The 12,049-nt window shown below is 35.8% G+C and overlaps 1 protein-coding gene across 1 annotated transcript; it reads right to left on the bottom strand.

Annotated features, from left to right (window-relative positions):
• Positions 1-10,947, bottom strand: LOC107655496 (sushi repeat-containing protein SRPX-like). Its single transcript, XM_016442983.1, has 10 exons — positions 10,799-10,947; positions 5,489-5,536; positions 4,917-5,108; positions 3,374-3,550; positions 3,157-3,283; positions 2,828-2,949; positions 1,761-1,940; positions 1,303-1,436; positions 782-903; positions 1-617 (listed from the first exon to the last, which is right to left on the bottom strand). The coding sequence occupies exons 1-6, from the start codon at positions 10,863-10,865 to the stop codon at positions 2,925-2,927; spliced, it is 636 nt and encodes a 211-aa protein (XP_016298469.1). The 5' UTR covers positions 10,866-10,947; the 3' UTR covers positions 1-617; positions 782-903; positions 1,303-1,436; positions 1,761-1,940; positions 2,828-2,924.
• Between the last annotated feature and the right edge of the window lie 1,102 nt (positions 10,948-12,049).

Below are 12,049 nucleotides of genomic sequence, written 5' to 3'. Positions count from 1 at the left end.
TGTAACATTTAATACATTATTCCATATATAATAAATTGAAAACATATTCATCATTCCTCTGTTGTACTCGATTCAATTTGAGCATATTTATTTGACAAACCAGAGAATTGAGATAAACATGACTGGCATTTTAAGAAAGCTGAGTCCCATGCTCTCAAATGTCAATCATCAAACAGGCCTTTATTGCAATAATATTGCTTTGATAGTATTTCTTAAAAAAAAGTATACTGTCCACTCTGACATAAATAGAGACACCAGGCAAATAAAATAGAGTAGAGCGTCATAAAAAAGACAAACAACAGAGACTCATGTTTAGAGATGTGTGTGTTTTCAATATGTGATAAAGATGTAGCAGCTCTAACCAGACTCTCTCTTGTGTAGTTTGGTAGCTTTATACCCAGTAGGATCAGATGTAAATGTGTGTACTGTATATATACATCTAGCAGCTCTGTCCAGCCTCTTTCTGTAGTGTGGACTCTTCAGTGCGGAGCAGAAACGTGTCAATGGTGGTAAAGATCTCTGCTGCTGTGATGGGGAAAGTGTAGCGCTGCTTATCCACTCCCTGTTTGTCCAGCAGCACCATGTTAAATGAGTTCTGAGACAGCTGCAGCAGCAACCTGTCCCACACAAACAAAACACACACGTTTAGTTTAGATGTACATTGTGATGTGTTTAATATTGGAATCAATTCACTAAAAGCTCCTCATAAGTTCTTGAAATGATATACAAAACAGCATTTGAAGAAAATGAATCAAGTGACTGAAATACAGTAATGAAGTACCTGAGTTGTAGAGCTAGTCCTGGAGGGATAAGTCTGTGTCTGATGCGGCTAATCTGAGCTGGATAAACCCCCACCAACTCAATCACTGTCACATGTCTCAAGTCCAGACCACACTGGGCATGCTGAACCACACACACACACACAATACAAATCATTCCAGTTTAGTTGCTTATCTATGTATAATCTTACACAGTATTGTAAAATTCATCTCTCTCTCTTTATATGAGAGAGATTAATCTTACAATCATTTGTATATTAAAGTATAATCTATACCATCATTTGAACATGTTGGTAGTATATATATATATATATATATATATATATATATATATAGTGGGGGGAGGAGCAAACGACAGACACAGTGGGTGTGGCGTCAGGCATCGGAGAAGCTTTTATTAACAGAAAATAACAAACACACAAATTATTATTTTTTTACAAAAAAAGTACAAGATCTCACACTGACTCTCAGCCCTTAGTGTGCAAGTCAATGTAGAATAAAAAGGCAGATATTGATCTTATACCTGTAAATTAGTCATTTGGAATCTGTAGTAGTGATTGGCAGCTGAGGGGGCGGAGATTATCAGAACGCGGCGTTTCTCATAGAACTGGTCCAGTAATGCAGCAGCAGACCGCACACCAACATTAATATTCATGGCTTTTAATAAAACAAATGATTATGATGTTATTCACCAGAGGGCAGGACAGGAAGAGCAAGATCATGAATTTTACACGATTTGTGAGGTTTAATCTCATAAGAATAAAATGAATAATTCTGTCATAAAAATTCTGCCATCGTTTATTCTAACAATCTGCCTTACAATATTAAATTTGAATATTTTACCTGAATAAGCAGCATCATTCAGGAATTCAGGAATGCAATGTAATCTTAAATATAATGATGTATAATGTATAATGCAAGGAATTTCTCTAGCTAAGCTGACTGTAAGTGTTTGTGAGGTGTTAATGTGTTTTTGCCTACGAGCACAGGAAGTCTCCAGGCCAGACCACTCCATGTTAAACTGGCAGACTCTGGCGGCGCTGCCCCTCAGCTCATAGCCACCCAGACAGCGGAATTCACACGTGGCCCCGTAATTATCAGCCGCGCTGTCACATTTCATCCAGCCATTGTCAGGGACAGAGAGAGGAGTACAGCGACGCACTGCAACATGCACATAACACACACATCAATGCCACCACAATGCCAGCACATTATGCAATGTTCTGCAACTAAATAAACCAATGACATTTTTTCAGTAATGTGAGAGTAGTTTACCAGTTCTCAAAACAATTTAGCCTTTTCAGTAAAAAAAAATAAATAAATTTTCCATTCAGTAGTCGCTTACATTATATCATCTGATAACTACACTATTGCTCAAAAGTTTGGGCTCTGCAAGATTTTTTTGAAAGAACTTTACATTTATTTAGCAAGGATGCATAAACTTGACACAATAAAGTTACAGTAAATACATTTATAACATTACAAAAGATTTCCATTTCAAATAAATGCTGCTCTCTTGCACTGTCTATTCTTCAAAGAATCCTGCAATTAATTTATCACAGTTTCCACAAAAATATTAAACCACACAACTGTTTTCAACATTGATCAAAAGAAGAATTGTTTCTTGAGCAGCAAATAAGTGTATGAGAAAAAAAATCTGAAAATACATGTGACACAAGGCTGGGGTAATGACTGCTGAAAATTCAGCTCTGCCATCACAAGAATAAATTACATTTTTAAATATATTATAATAGAAACAGTTATTTTAAAGTGTTATAATATTTCACAACATTAATGTTCAACTGTATCAAACCAAGTGAAAAAAAGTGAGCATAAGAGACTTATTTCAAAACCAAACTTTTGAGTGGTAGTGTATATATTTACATAGATGTTGCCAAATTTAAAAACATTCTGAGGATTTGTAGCTAACATTTCTTAGATGCTCATAATTTAGCTAAGAATTTTTAAAGAATTGTTTGACTGTATTTTGATTACTTTAAACATGAGTAACTTGTAGCTTAGAAAGCTAAAGTTTCAAAAGAACTCACCTCTCACTCAGACATTGAACCTGCAGGTCGCCTTGTTCTCAGCACGGTCAAACACAGTGTATGATAATTTATGATTCCCTTCTGGGAAGTGCGAGCCTCACGGCTTTCCTTTCAGTATAACACTACAACACAAACAAACAGTCTCTTTCTCACAACAAGAATCTGGATTAGTTTTATTAGATTGATTAGATTTAAATCTGAATTCAGCTAGAAGTTACTTGATTCTCAATTGTGGCATTGATCGGTCAAATATTTTTGCATAAAGACCTGAATTTGCCCGTTGCCATGGTTACTTTCATATATGGTGAGGATAAAACTGTTACACTGACTCTGTTAGGATGCCGTCTGCCGTGTCTTTGCCCTCTGGTGTGTCCCACGTCACTTTGGCGGTGAGTTTCCCTGGTTCAGCGGTCTTCTCCTTTATATTAGGACACGTAATAACTGGGGGATCCACATCTGAGACAGAAAACACCTTTACATGCCTCTCCACCTAAATACTATGTTATATAATAATATTAATGAGTGCTCAATGACTATTTAACCCACCCACACACACACTGTTGCCGCCGCTCCACGTTCTGCTGCTTTGGCAGGAGGCGCTGAGGTCTCCTCGAAGTGTGTATCCCGGTGAGCAGAAAAACTGGCAGTGGGAGTTGAAGTATGATCCATCTGAACACTTATAACCTCCATTAGATGGCATGGCCAGTTTAGGACAGCGGACTTCTGTAAACATAATTCATGCCCTGGTGAAAATGGGTTATCAATGGACAATCACTTCTGCCAATCCAAATAAATTCATGTGTCATATAGCTGCTGATTGACATGTGGTTGGTAGTACTAGATTCAGGTTTGTGAAGTGAAGTGAAGTGATGTGTGGCTAAGTATGGTGACCCATAATTGGAATTTGTGCTGCTCTGCGTTTAACCCATCCAAGTGCACACACACAGCAGTGAGTAGGGTAAGTTTGAGGGTCCAAATGTGACGCTCAATAATCATTTGAGCAATTCATAAAGATGATTAAGAAATAAAAAATAAAAATCAACTGAGCACTCGGTAAATTATTTGATAAAAATTAATAAAGCTATCAAACCTTCAGCATGTGGCTGAACAAATTAATAAAATTTCAATTTGGTAATCAAAATAATCAGTTAATAAAAATATATATGTGACCCCGGTTTTTGGCTATTGCTACAAATATACCACAGCGACTTAAGACTGGTTTTGTGGTGCAGGGTCACATATATTATTTGAAAGAAGTCTTATGCTCATAATGGCTGCATTTATTTGATCAAAAATACAGCACAAATATTATTTCAATTTAAAATTGGTCCAGGGTCACATATAATAAAGCAAATTGAAAACACAATTTTAGGTTTACCAATTACTAATATAGAAATCATCCTAAAAAAATACAGTACACTACTGTTCAAAAGTTCGGGGTCTTTTTAAGTATTTTTAATTTTTGAATGAAATAATACTTTTATTTAAGAAGGATGCATTAATTGATCAAACGTGAGAGTAAAGAAATTTCAATTAAATGCTGTTCATTTGAACTTTCTATTCATCAAAGAATCCTAACAAAAATGTAGCAGTTTCCACAAAAATATTACACAGCATTTGATAATAGTAAGAAATGTTTCTTGAACACCAAATCAGCATATTAGAATGATTTCTGAAGGATCATGTGTCACTGAAGAATGAAAATTTGGTTTTTCCATCAAAAGAATAAATTACATTTTAAAATATACTCCAATAGAAAACTGTTATTTCAAATTGAAATAATATTTCACAATATTACTGTTTTTACAGTTTTTTTTTTTAATCAAATAAATACAGCCTTGGTGAGCATAAGAGACTTATTTTTAAAACATTCAAATATTTTACCAACCCCAAACTTTTAAATGGTAGTGTAAATTAAAAAAACAGTAAAAAGTAAATAAAAATAACAAATAATTTGTGATTATGTAATGTTTGCAAAATGATTGCAATAAAATATAGAACTGATTATGCACTAATTCATCTTAATCACTGAAGTGAGTCATAAGCAATATGATTTAATAACTGAGTTCTGTGAATGTTGACGTCAGACCTCTGCAAGCGTAGTTTCCTGACCACTGTTTGCTGGCCATACAGAGGATCTCACTGTCGCCGTGCATCTCGTAGCCCGTCTTACAGCGGATCTTGCACCGAGTTCCCAGAACATTCTTATTACGTTCTCCGCGTGGTGTCTGGCAGCTGACATGACCATGTTTGACTTTCACTGGGGCACACCATGGAACGCCTAGAAAGAGACATACGTTATCACACACGTACCCAAATACACTGAAGAAAGACACTGAGTCATACCAAAACACATATAAAACATGGCCTTATAAACCTACCTTGACAACTGCCATCATTCAGACATGCATGGAGAAATGTGAACAAAGGTTAAGTAGCACAGCCACAGAAGAAGAGGAAGCAATCGGAGGCCTGAGGCCTAAGCAGGCAGTCAAAGATGTAGTGTCCTCTGTGTTGTGAATGTATGTATTCTGACAGCAGTGCTCATGTGTTATGATGTGGTAAGAGAGTTTTACTGAGAGAAGATGGGTTTAAGCTCTGTGTAATGGGTTTTGGGATCAGTATGTGCATTTATTTTAGTATGTCCTTGTGTGTGTTCACCTGTGTATCGCACATCTTCATCATCAGTGTATGGCCAGTATCCAGAGCCTGCAAAACAGTTTAGGACAGCAAAAGCAAGAAAGAGTTGGCATGACCGCAGAATTTCAGATTCAGCTCAACTAGAATCATTTGTATTCTGGACGACTATATTAGAACAAAGCAAACCACAGTTTGTTTTTTTGTTGTAATATCTTGTTGTAATATTTTTAAGTTCAGTTTGCTAACATATGTAAACCTCAGAATAAAAACATGTAATTGTGTACACCACCATTCAAAAGTTTGGGGTCAGTGAGATTTATTTAAATTATGTTTAAAGAAATTAACAGTTTTAGTCAGCAAGGATGCATTAAATTGAAAAGTGGCAGTAGCAACTTTTATATTGATACAAAACGTTTCAGTTTCAAAATTCTGTTCTGTTCAATTTTCAATTCGTCAAAGAATTTTAAGAAAAAGGAAAATCACATTTTCCACAAAAATATTAAGTTGTTTTAAACATTGATAATAACACGGAATGTTCCTTGAGCACCAAATCAGCATATTAAAATTATTTCTGAAGGATAATGTAACACGAAAGACTGGAGCAATGGCTACTGAAAATTCTACTTTGTTTTTTCTGTTTTACTGTATGCAGTGTATGCATTTAATGTATACCCCCCACCCACACTTTTTTTGGATTTATTTATCATTTTGTAACTTTATATCCAGTGTTGGGGAAAGTTACTTTTAAAAGTAATGCATTGTCAGAAGCAAAGACATTGGTTAATAGAATGGGATTAAATACATAAAGGATATTTGTGTTGTTTAACATTTAATTATTTGCATCATGCATCATATTCTGAGTTGCATTATTTTTATTCATTTTGAGGAATACTGAATCTGTGTTTTTTTTTTTCTTTTTTGTGAGTGAGATGAATTAATGAATATACATATTTATTTTAGAACTACAGTAACATCTTCTGATTTCTCTCAACATGGGGACAGGAGAGCTGTCAATCAATAAATTGTGGGAAAAAAGTAACGCGTTACTTATTTGAAAAAGTAACAGATATTGTCTTGTAAATTAAAAAGAAATTAGTTACTTTACTAGTTACTTGAAAAAAGTAATCTGATTACGTAACTCGTGTTACTTGTAATGCGTTACCCCAAACACTGTTTATATCTCACTTCCCTTCTTAAACTTTATCTTTAGCAGTGTGACATTTTTAAACTTTATAAATGTAACTGTATTTCATTTTCCAAACTTTCTTGCAATTATATTTGTATTGTTTTTATTTTTTTTATACTCTGAGGCTTACATAGCTAACATCTGAAATCTGGGTTTGTGGCATTTATGGAGATGGCATGAAATGCAACAATGACCCCTGCAGATAATGACTTGAATTAAAGTGATTAAAGTGTAGGCAATGCAGTGAAAATGGCAGCCACATAAAATAACATGTAACACTATATTTGGATAACATGCTTTGCATGGAAGGACTAGATGGAATAGATTTTGGCATGGCTTCATTCAAAGGTCAGACTAGTAGCTGCTAATTTTTACATTACTTATTTACTTTGAATGTCACAACAGAAGCTCTTTTACAACAGTCAACGTGCAATTTCATCTTCCATCAACAACGCTGCACAAAAAAAACATTAATGTTCTCCAACAGAAATAGGTTTAAGTGTTCTATTCCATCTAATTCTGTGACTTGTACTTACTGTAATCTGAAAGTAAGTTATCCAGAAACGTAAAACAAGGCTAGCTTTAAAAAAAAAAAAATATCATGGAAAACTCCATTAGGCCTACCCACAGATCACCCTCTTAGACTGGGATCAAACACAAAAAACAAGAGCCTGCATTCAATGCATAAATTGATGCTGATTTGCTTTTTTATTCCCTCTAATTCTGTCCTTTTGTCTCTTGTGAGTGTGTAAGTGTGTGGATGGCAGATCACACAGCAAGTTAGATCAAAGCTCCCTCTGATGCAGTAACAAGAACTCAAGAGACTCAGCAGCACACACACATATACACAATGTTAATGCAGAGCTAGAGGCGAATCATGACAGGACCACAGTTTTCCAACTTCTATCATGGAAAACACTCCACAGGGATCATGTGTGTAGGTGTGTGTGTGTTTTCACTCCATTTGGCAGATGAGTTTTCCTGTTCCATTCTGTTAAGCTCAGCAGAATGCTGTGTAACCCAGAATACTCACTGACTTGGCTCAGTTTCGCTCTCTCTCCTCTCTAATAATAATAATAATAATAATAATTTATGCATTTAGCAGACGCTTTTATCCAAAGCGACTTACAGTGCATACATTTTTTACATTTTTTACCAGTATGCGTATTCCCTGGGAATCGAACCCACAACCGTTTGCGCTGCTAATGCAATGCTCTCTCTCTCTCTCTCTCTCTCTCTCTCTCTCTCTCTCTCTCTCTCTCTCTCTCTCTCTCTCTCACACACACACACACACAGGTATAAATACTTCAAATGGAGGGAGTTTCCACTTAAGAAAACTTAACCATTTAGCTTCTGCTGCACCTTCTGTTTTACCAGAGTCCTGAGGATCACAAAAGATTTCTTTTGTACAACTTCTACAATGTTTAGCTTAAAAACAGTTCACTCTTGGATGGATGTTCTGCCGCCATTAGTCATCAGAAAGTAATATCCCTCAGGCTCCCCATGTTCAGTGTCTGCAACAGCTCCAGCCTCACAGATTCACAACTCCTATTTGTGTGGAAGTTAGTTAACCTCATTCTACAGTCTGACAGTCAAGTACAGACTAATTATGTTCATATCCAATTATCAGCCACTGCAAAATGGCCTATCAATCATCCAGAGCCCCTTAGCACAATATCAGCACCTTAGCAAACATACAGATCAACTTTGCAAAGTTCCACACAAGTTTGTCTTAATGAACTTTCCTTTTCTATTTTGAAACTATTGTAACATACAGGGTCAAATTCTGTATAGCAACAACAACAGGGTCAAATTCTCAACTTATGATCTTTTTTCTCTCATATGCAACAAGCTAGCTCACTTAAAAAAGTTTTGTAAATTAGTCAAAACAATTAGTTGAGACAGTTTAATTCAAGTTTGAGCAGTGGGCATTTTACAACTACTTAAAAGCACATGAAATTCACTGATTCAAGTCAGGACAGTGTGGACAGTCCGCGTCTGTTCTGTCTTAATCTTGTAACATATGCTCATGTTTTAGCCAGCATGAGCCTGTGTTTGTGTTCACAAGGCCATAAAATACACAAACACAAATAACCACCCAGTCTTTGTGAATAAACAATGCACATCATTTGAGGTAATTCACCAAAACCTTGTAAAACGTCATTTCTTTTACTGACATTTACTTTACTGACATTTACTTTACACATGCAAATAAAGCCAATATGTGAGTCTGATGGTCTTGTACTTGTAAATTGGACCTCCAGTGCATTTACAAATTAAAGTCTGAAACACAATCACAACCTAAAACCCAATGACATGAGCCACAACCTCACACAGTCAACATTTTACTACATTTGCATTTGTGATTTAACTCTTAACGGTCCTCGAAATGAAGATGAATTGTTAATTTAGAGCAATTATAGTTCTACCACCACAACACATGCATCTCTTCAGCTTCTTGAATTGTGTTTCCAGCAGCACAAGAAATTCACATGTCTAAGCGAGTCCAAGCAAGTCTCTTTGCTTTTTCAATTTATTCTCTAAACAAAAAATCTTGGACCGAGAAACCAAGTTTTGAAGGGATATATTCTGCTTCTGCTGGAATATAAACGATGTTTTCTGGAAGCAAAGTGTACTTTTTGTTCTTACTAATATACACAAAATACTCCAAAAAAGAGCCCCCTTACCAGCCAACCAGGGGTGCGTTTCCTAAAAGCATTGTTAGCTAACTATGGTTAGTTCCATTGAAATCAATTGGTAACGATGGAACTTGCGACCACAGTTGCTTTTGGGAAACGCACCCCAGACTGATACAAATATAAACCAAAACACAAAGTAGATTAAAATGCTACAAATATCGTACATCAGGTACGTCAGGCATCAAGCAACCATAATCTGGCAATGGAAAAGTGGACAGAGCCTCCAGCTCTGAAAATAGCTTTTTTTCCCTATAATGTGAAAAATATCAAAACATCAGAGTCACATTTCCAAATATCTGATCCAGACCCCATGCTAACAGATCATTCTAAAAACAGCTATGTATCAGTGTGTCAAAGCCTGAGGGACAGAGTAGCATAGCTCAACATCAGCATATCAATACGTGCCTCCAGTGATGATTTATTACTAGTAGATCCATAATTTGCATGTAGAATTTCTAATTCAGTGTCATTGTATCATATTCTATGATTACTATTTTATTCTGTTGATTTGAGACTTTTAAAGCATTTTATTTGAGACACACGATTTGACAGAAATATTATCCTCGAGTAGGCACATAACAACTTGCCTAAAAGTTGCTTAGTTTTATTATTATTAATATTTGTACAGTCCCTTTGTTGCCAACATAGAGGATAATGAACAAACTGCTCATTTTGAAAGTGTATGGTATCAAAGATTGAAATGATTTAAATGAGGGGATGATAAACTGCTCATTTTAAATGTGCATGGAATTAAAGATTAAAACTATCTACATTATTAAAATATAATCTACTACTATATATGCATGCTCAATGAATGAGTAAATAATTATTATATACATACATACGTGTGTGTGTGTATATCACAAAAATCAATTGTCCGAAAAGGATGATTGAGACCAGTGAACAAGTCTGCGTCGTTGGAAATATTGTAAATGCTGACAGTCATCCCAGTAAAGCTTTGCTGACTCTGCAGACACACTGCTGACCCACTTCCAGAAGACATTACATTATTTATACACCACTAATTCTTTAAAGATTTTTTTAAAGACGAAGCATTCAAAAGATGTGTCAGAATCATCAGTATTGAGCAGATCGACTGGGAGCGCAGTGTCCTACTGGTGACAAGTCATCAGTGCCTTTTCATATGAAAGAGTTCAGTGTCTTTCCCCTGGATTTAGGGAATTTACCACCTTCTTGCCCCCCCAACCCCCCAAATAGCCCCAAAAGCGTCCACGTAAACACTCTGAGCTCTGTTGCAATATACTGTGCCTAATACAGGAAAGCTAGCAGAAACAGCATGGGAAAACTCCTAGATGCACAAAGACTTAGTTCCTTCTGATGTTTGCTTAACTTTGCATTAGTTTAATGAGTCTTGCTCAACACATTTTGATTGATCAGAGCTCACAGCGCGAGACTCAACAGGAACAGTTTGGATGGGTCTCTTACCGTCATACGCGAAACTCCCGGACAGCTGAAGTCCCACTAACATATACACACACATCCAGGTGTCCATCTTTAGGAAGTCCAGGCGCTGCTGGGAGACCTCGGGTGCATTCCTAGGCGAGAATCAGAGCACCAGCCCGACCCCGCCTCCTCTCCAGAAATAAGAGAGCTCTTCGTCCAGCGCGAGCGCTTGGCTATACGTGTATAAACTATGGCACTGTTATGAGTGTGGATCAGTGACACAAAAAAAGTAATTGTGAATATTTTTATTATTTATAATTTATCATTGGAGTTCAATTCAGAACCCTTCTTGTAGGAGTTTAGATTTTCGTTTTTCGATTTTCGAATTTTGTTCTGCATTGAAATTTTACCTATAGGCCTATGTATATTATTCAGAACTGTATGTATTCCCATGCCCCATCATTCCATTTATGATCCCTAGAATTGGTTCAAATTATGAAAGAAATTCCAATAGGATTCCTTTAGGATTTAGACTGGGGAATAAAGAATGTTAGTGGGTTAGTTTGTAGTTCATATTAGAACCTTAGATAAACACCTCAAAAATTGAGAGTGAGAGAACATTGTATTTCATAATTTCATCACCAAAGAAACTAACACACTTTCTCTTTTCTTTAGCAACAGCTCTTGAGAGCAAAATCTTATTAACTTTACAGTTAAATCATAGGTGCGTGACCTTCTGTTCTCTTGCACTTTAAATTGCAGTATTCATTTACAGTAAAGTCTGGTGTGCTGTTAATGACAGACCAGGTCTTGGAAAAGGAATGTCAATAGAACAGTAACATAAAGATTTTACTTTCTGTACACAGAAATACTTACTTCACACATTTGTGCTTGAAAAGTAACATTCACATAAACACTGTGACAATACATAAATATGATTGGAATAATTTTAGTCAAGGCACTTGACATTCAAGATAAAAAAGTAAGAAACAACCAGCCCTTTAAGGGACGTATATTATACTAAATCAGAATACAAACCATAATATAAACAATTTTATGTTAAGTTCTCCAACACCCATCAACCACATTTTTATGTTTTCCCTGTTTAAAGATCTGTGATCCACAACACTTTTAAAATGAACTCTCCGTGTACAGGCAGTATATATTATATTATAATATATTATATTAAGATCTTAATATATTATCTTATATATATACACCTTGCTACGTGTACTGCGTTAGGCTAACCGAGACTTGTCATCTGCACTTATATATTGTTGCTCTTTTGTTAGT

This window comes from Sinocyclocheilus anshuiensis, unplaced genomic scaffold (genome assembly GCF_001515605.1).
Source record: "Sinocyclocheilus anshuiensis isolate Anshui unplaced genomic scaffold, SAMN03320099.WGS_v1.1 scaffold1148, whole genome shotgun sequence".
Classification (NCBI taxonomy): Eukaryota; Metazoa; Chordata; class Actinopteri; order Cypriniformes; family Cyprinidae; genus Sinocyclocheilus; species Sinocyclocheilus anshuiensis.
This window is presented reverse-complemented; position numbering and strand designations above follow the sequence as displayed.

What these genes read in the sequence shown, in the direction of transcription:
- LOC107655496 (XM_016442983.1), bottom strand. Translation starts at nt 10,865, where the DNA reads ATGGACACCTGGATGTGTGTGTATATGTTAGTGGGACTTCAGCTGTCC. An exon ending in CGGGAGTTTCGCGTATGACG is followed by an intron (nt 5,537 to 10,798) that starts GTAAGAGACCCA and finishes ACTGTTTTGCAG; the next exon opens with GCTCTGGATACTGGCCATAC. An exon ending in GCAGACGGCATCCTAACAGA is followed by an intron (nt 2,950 to 3,156) that starts GTCAGTGTAACA and finishes TTTGTGTTGTAG; the next exon opens with TGTTATACTGAAAGGAAAGC.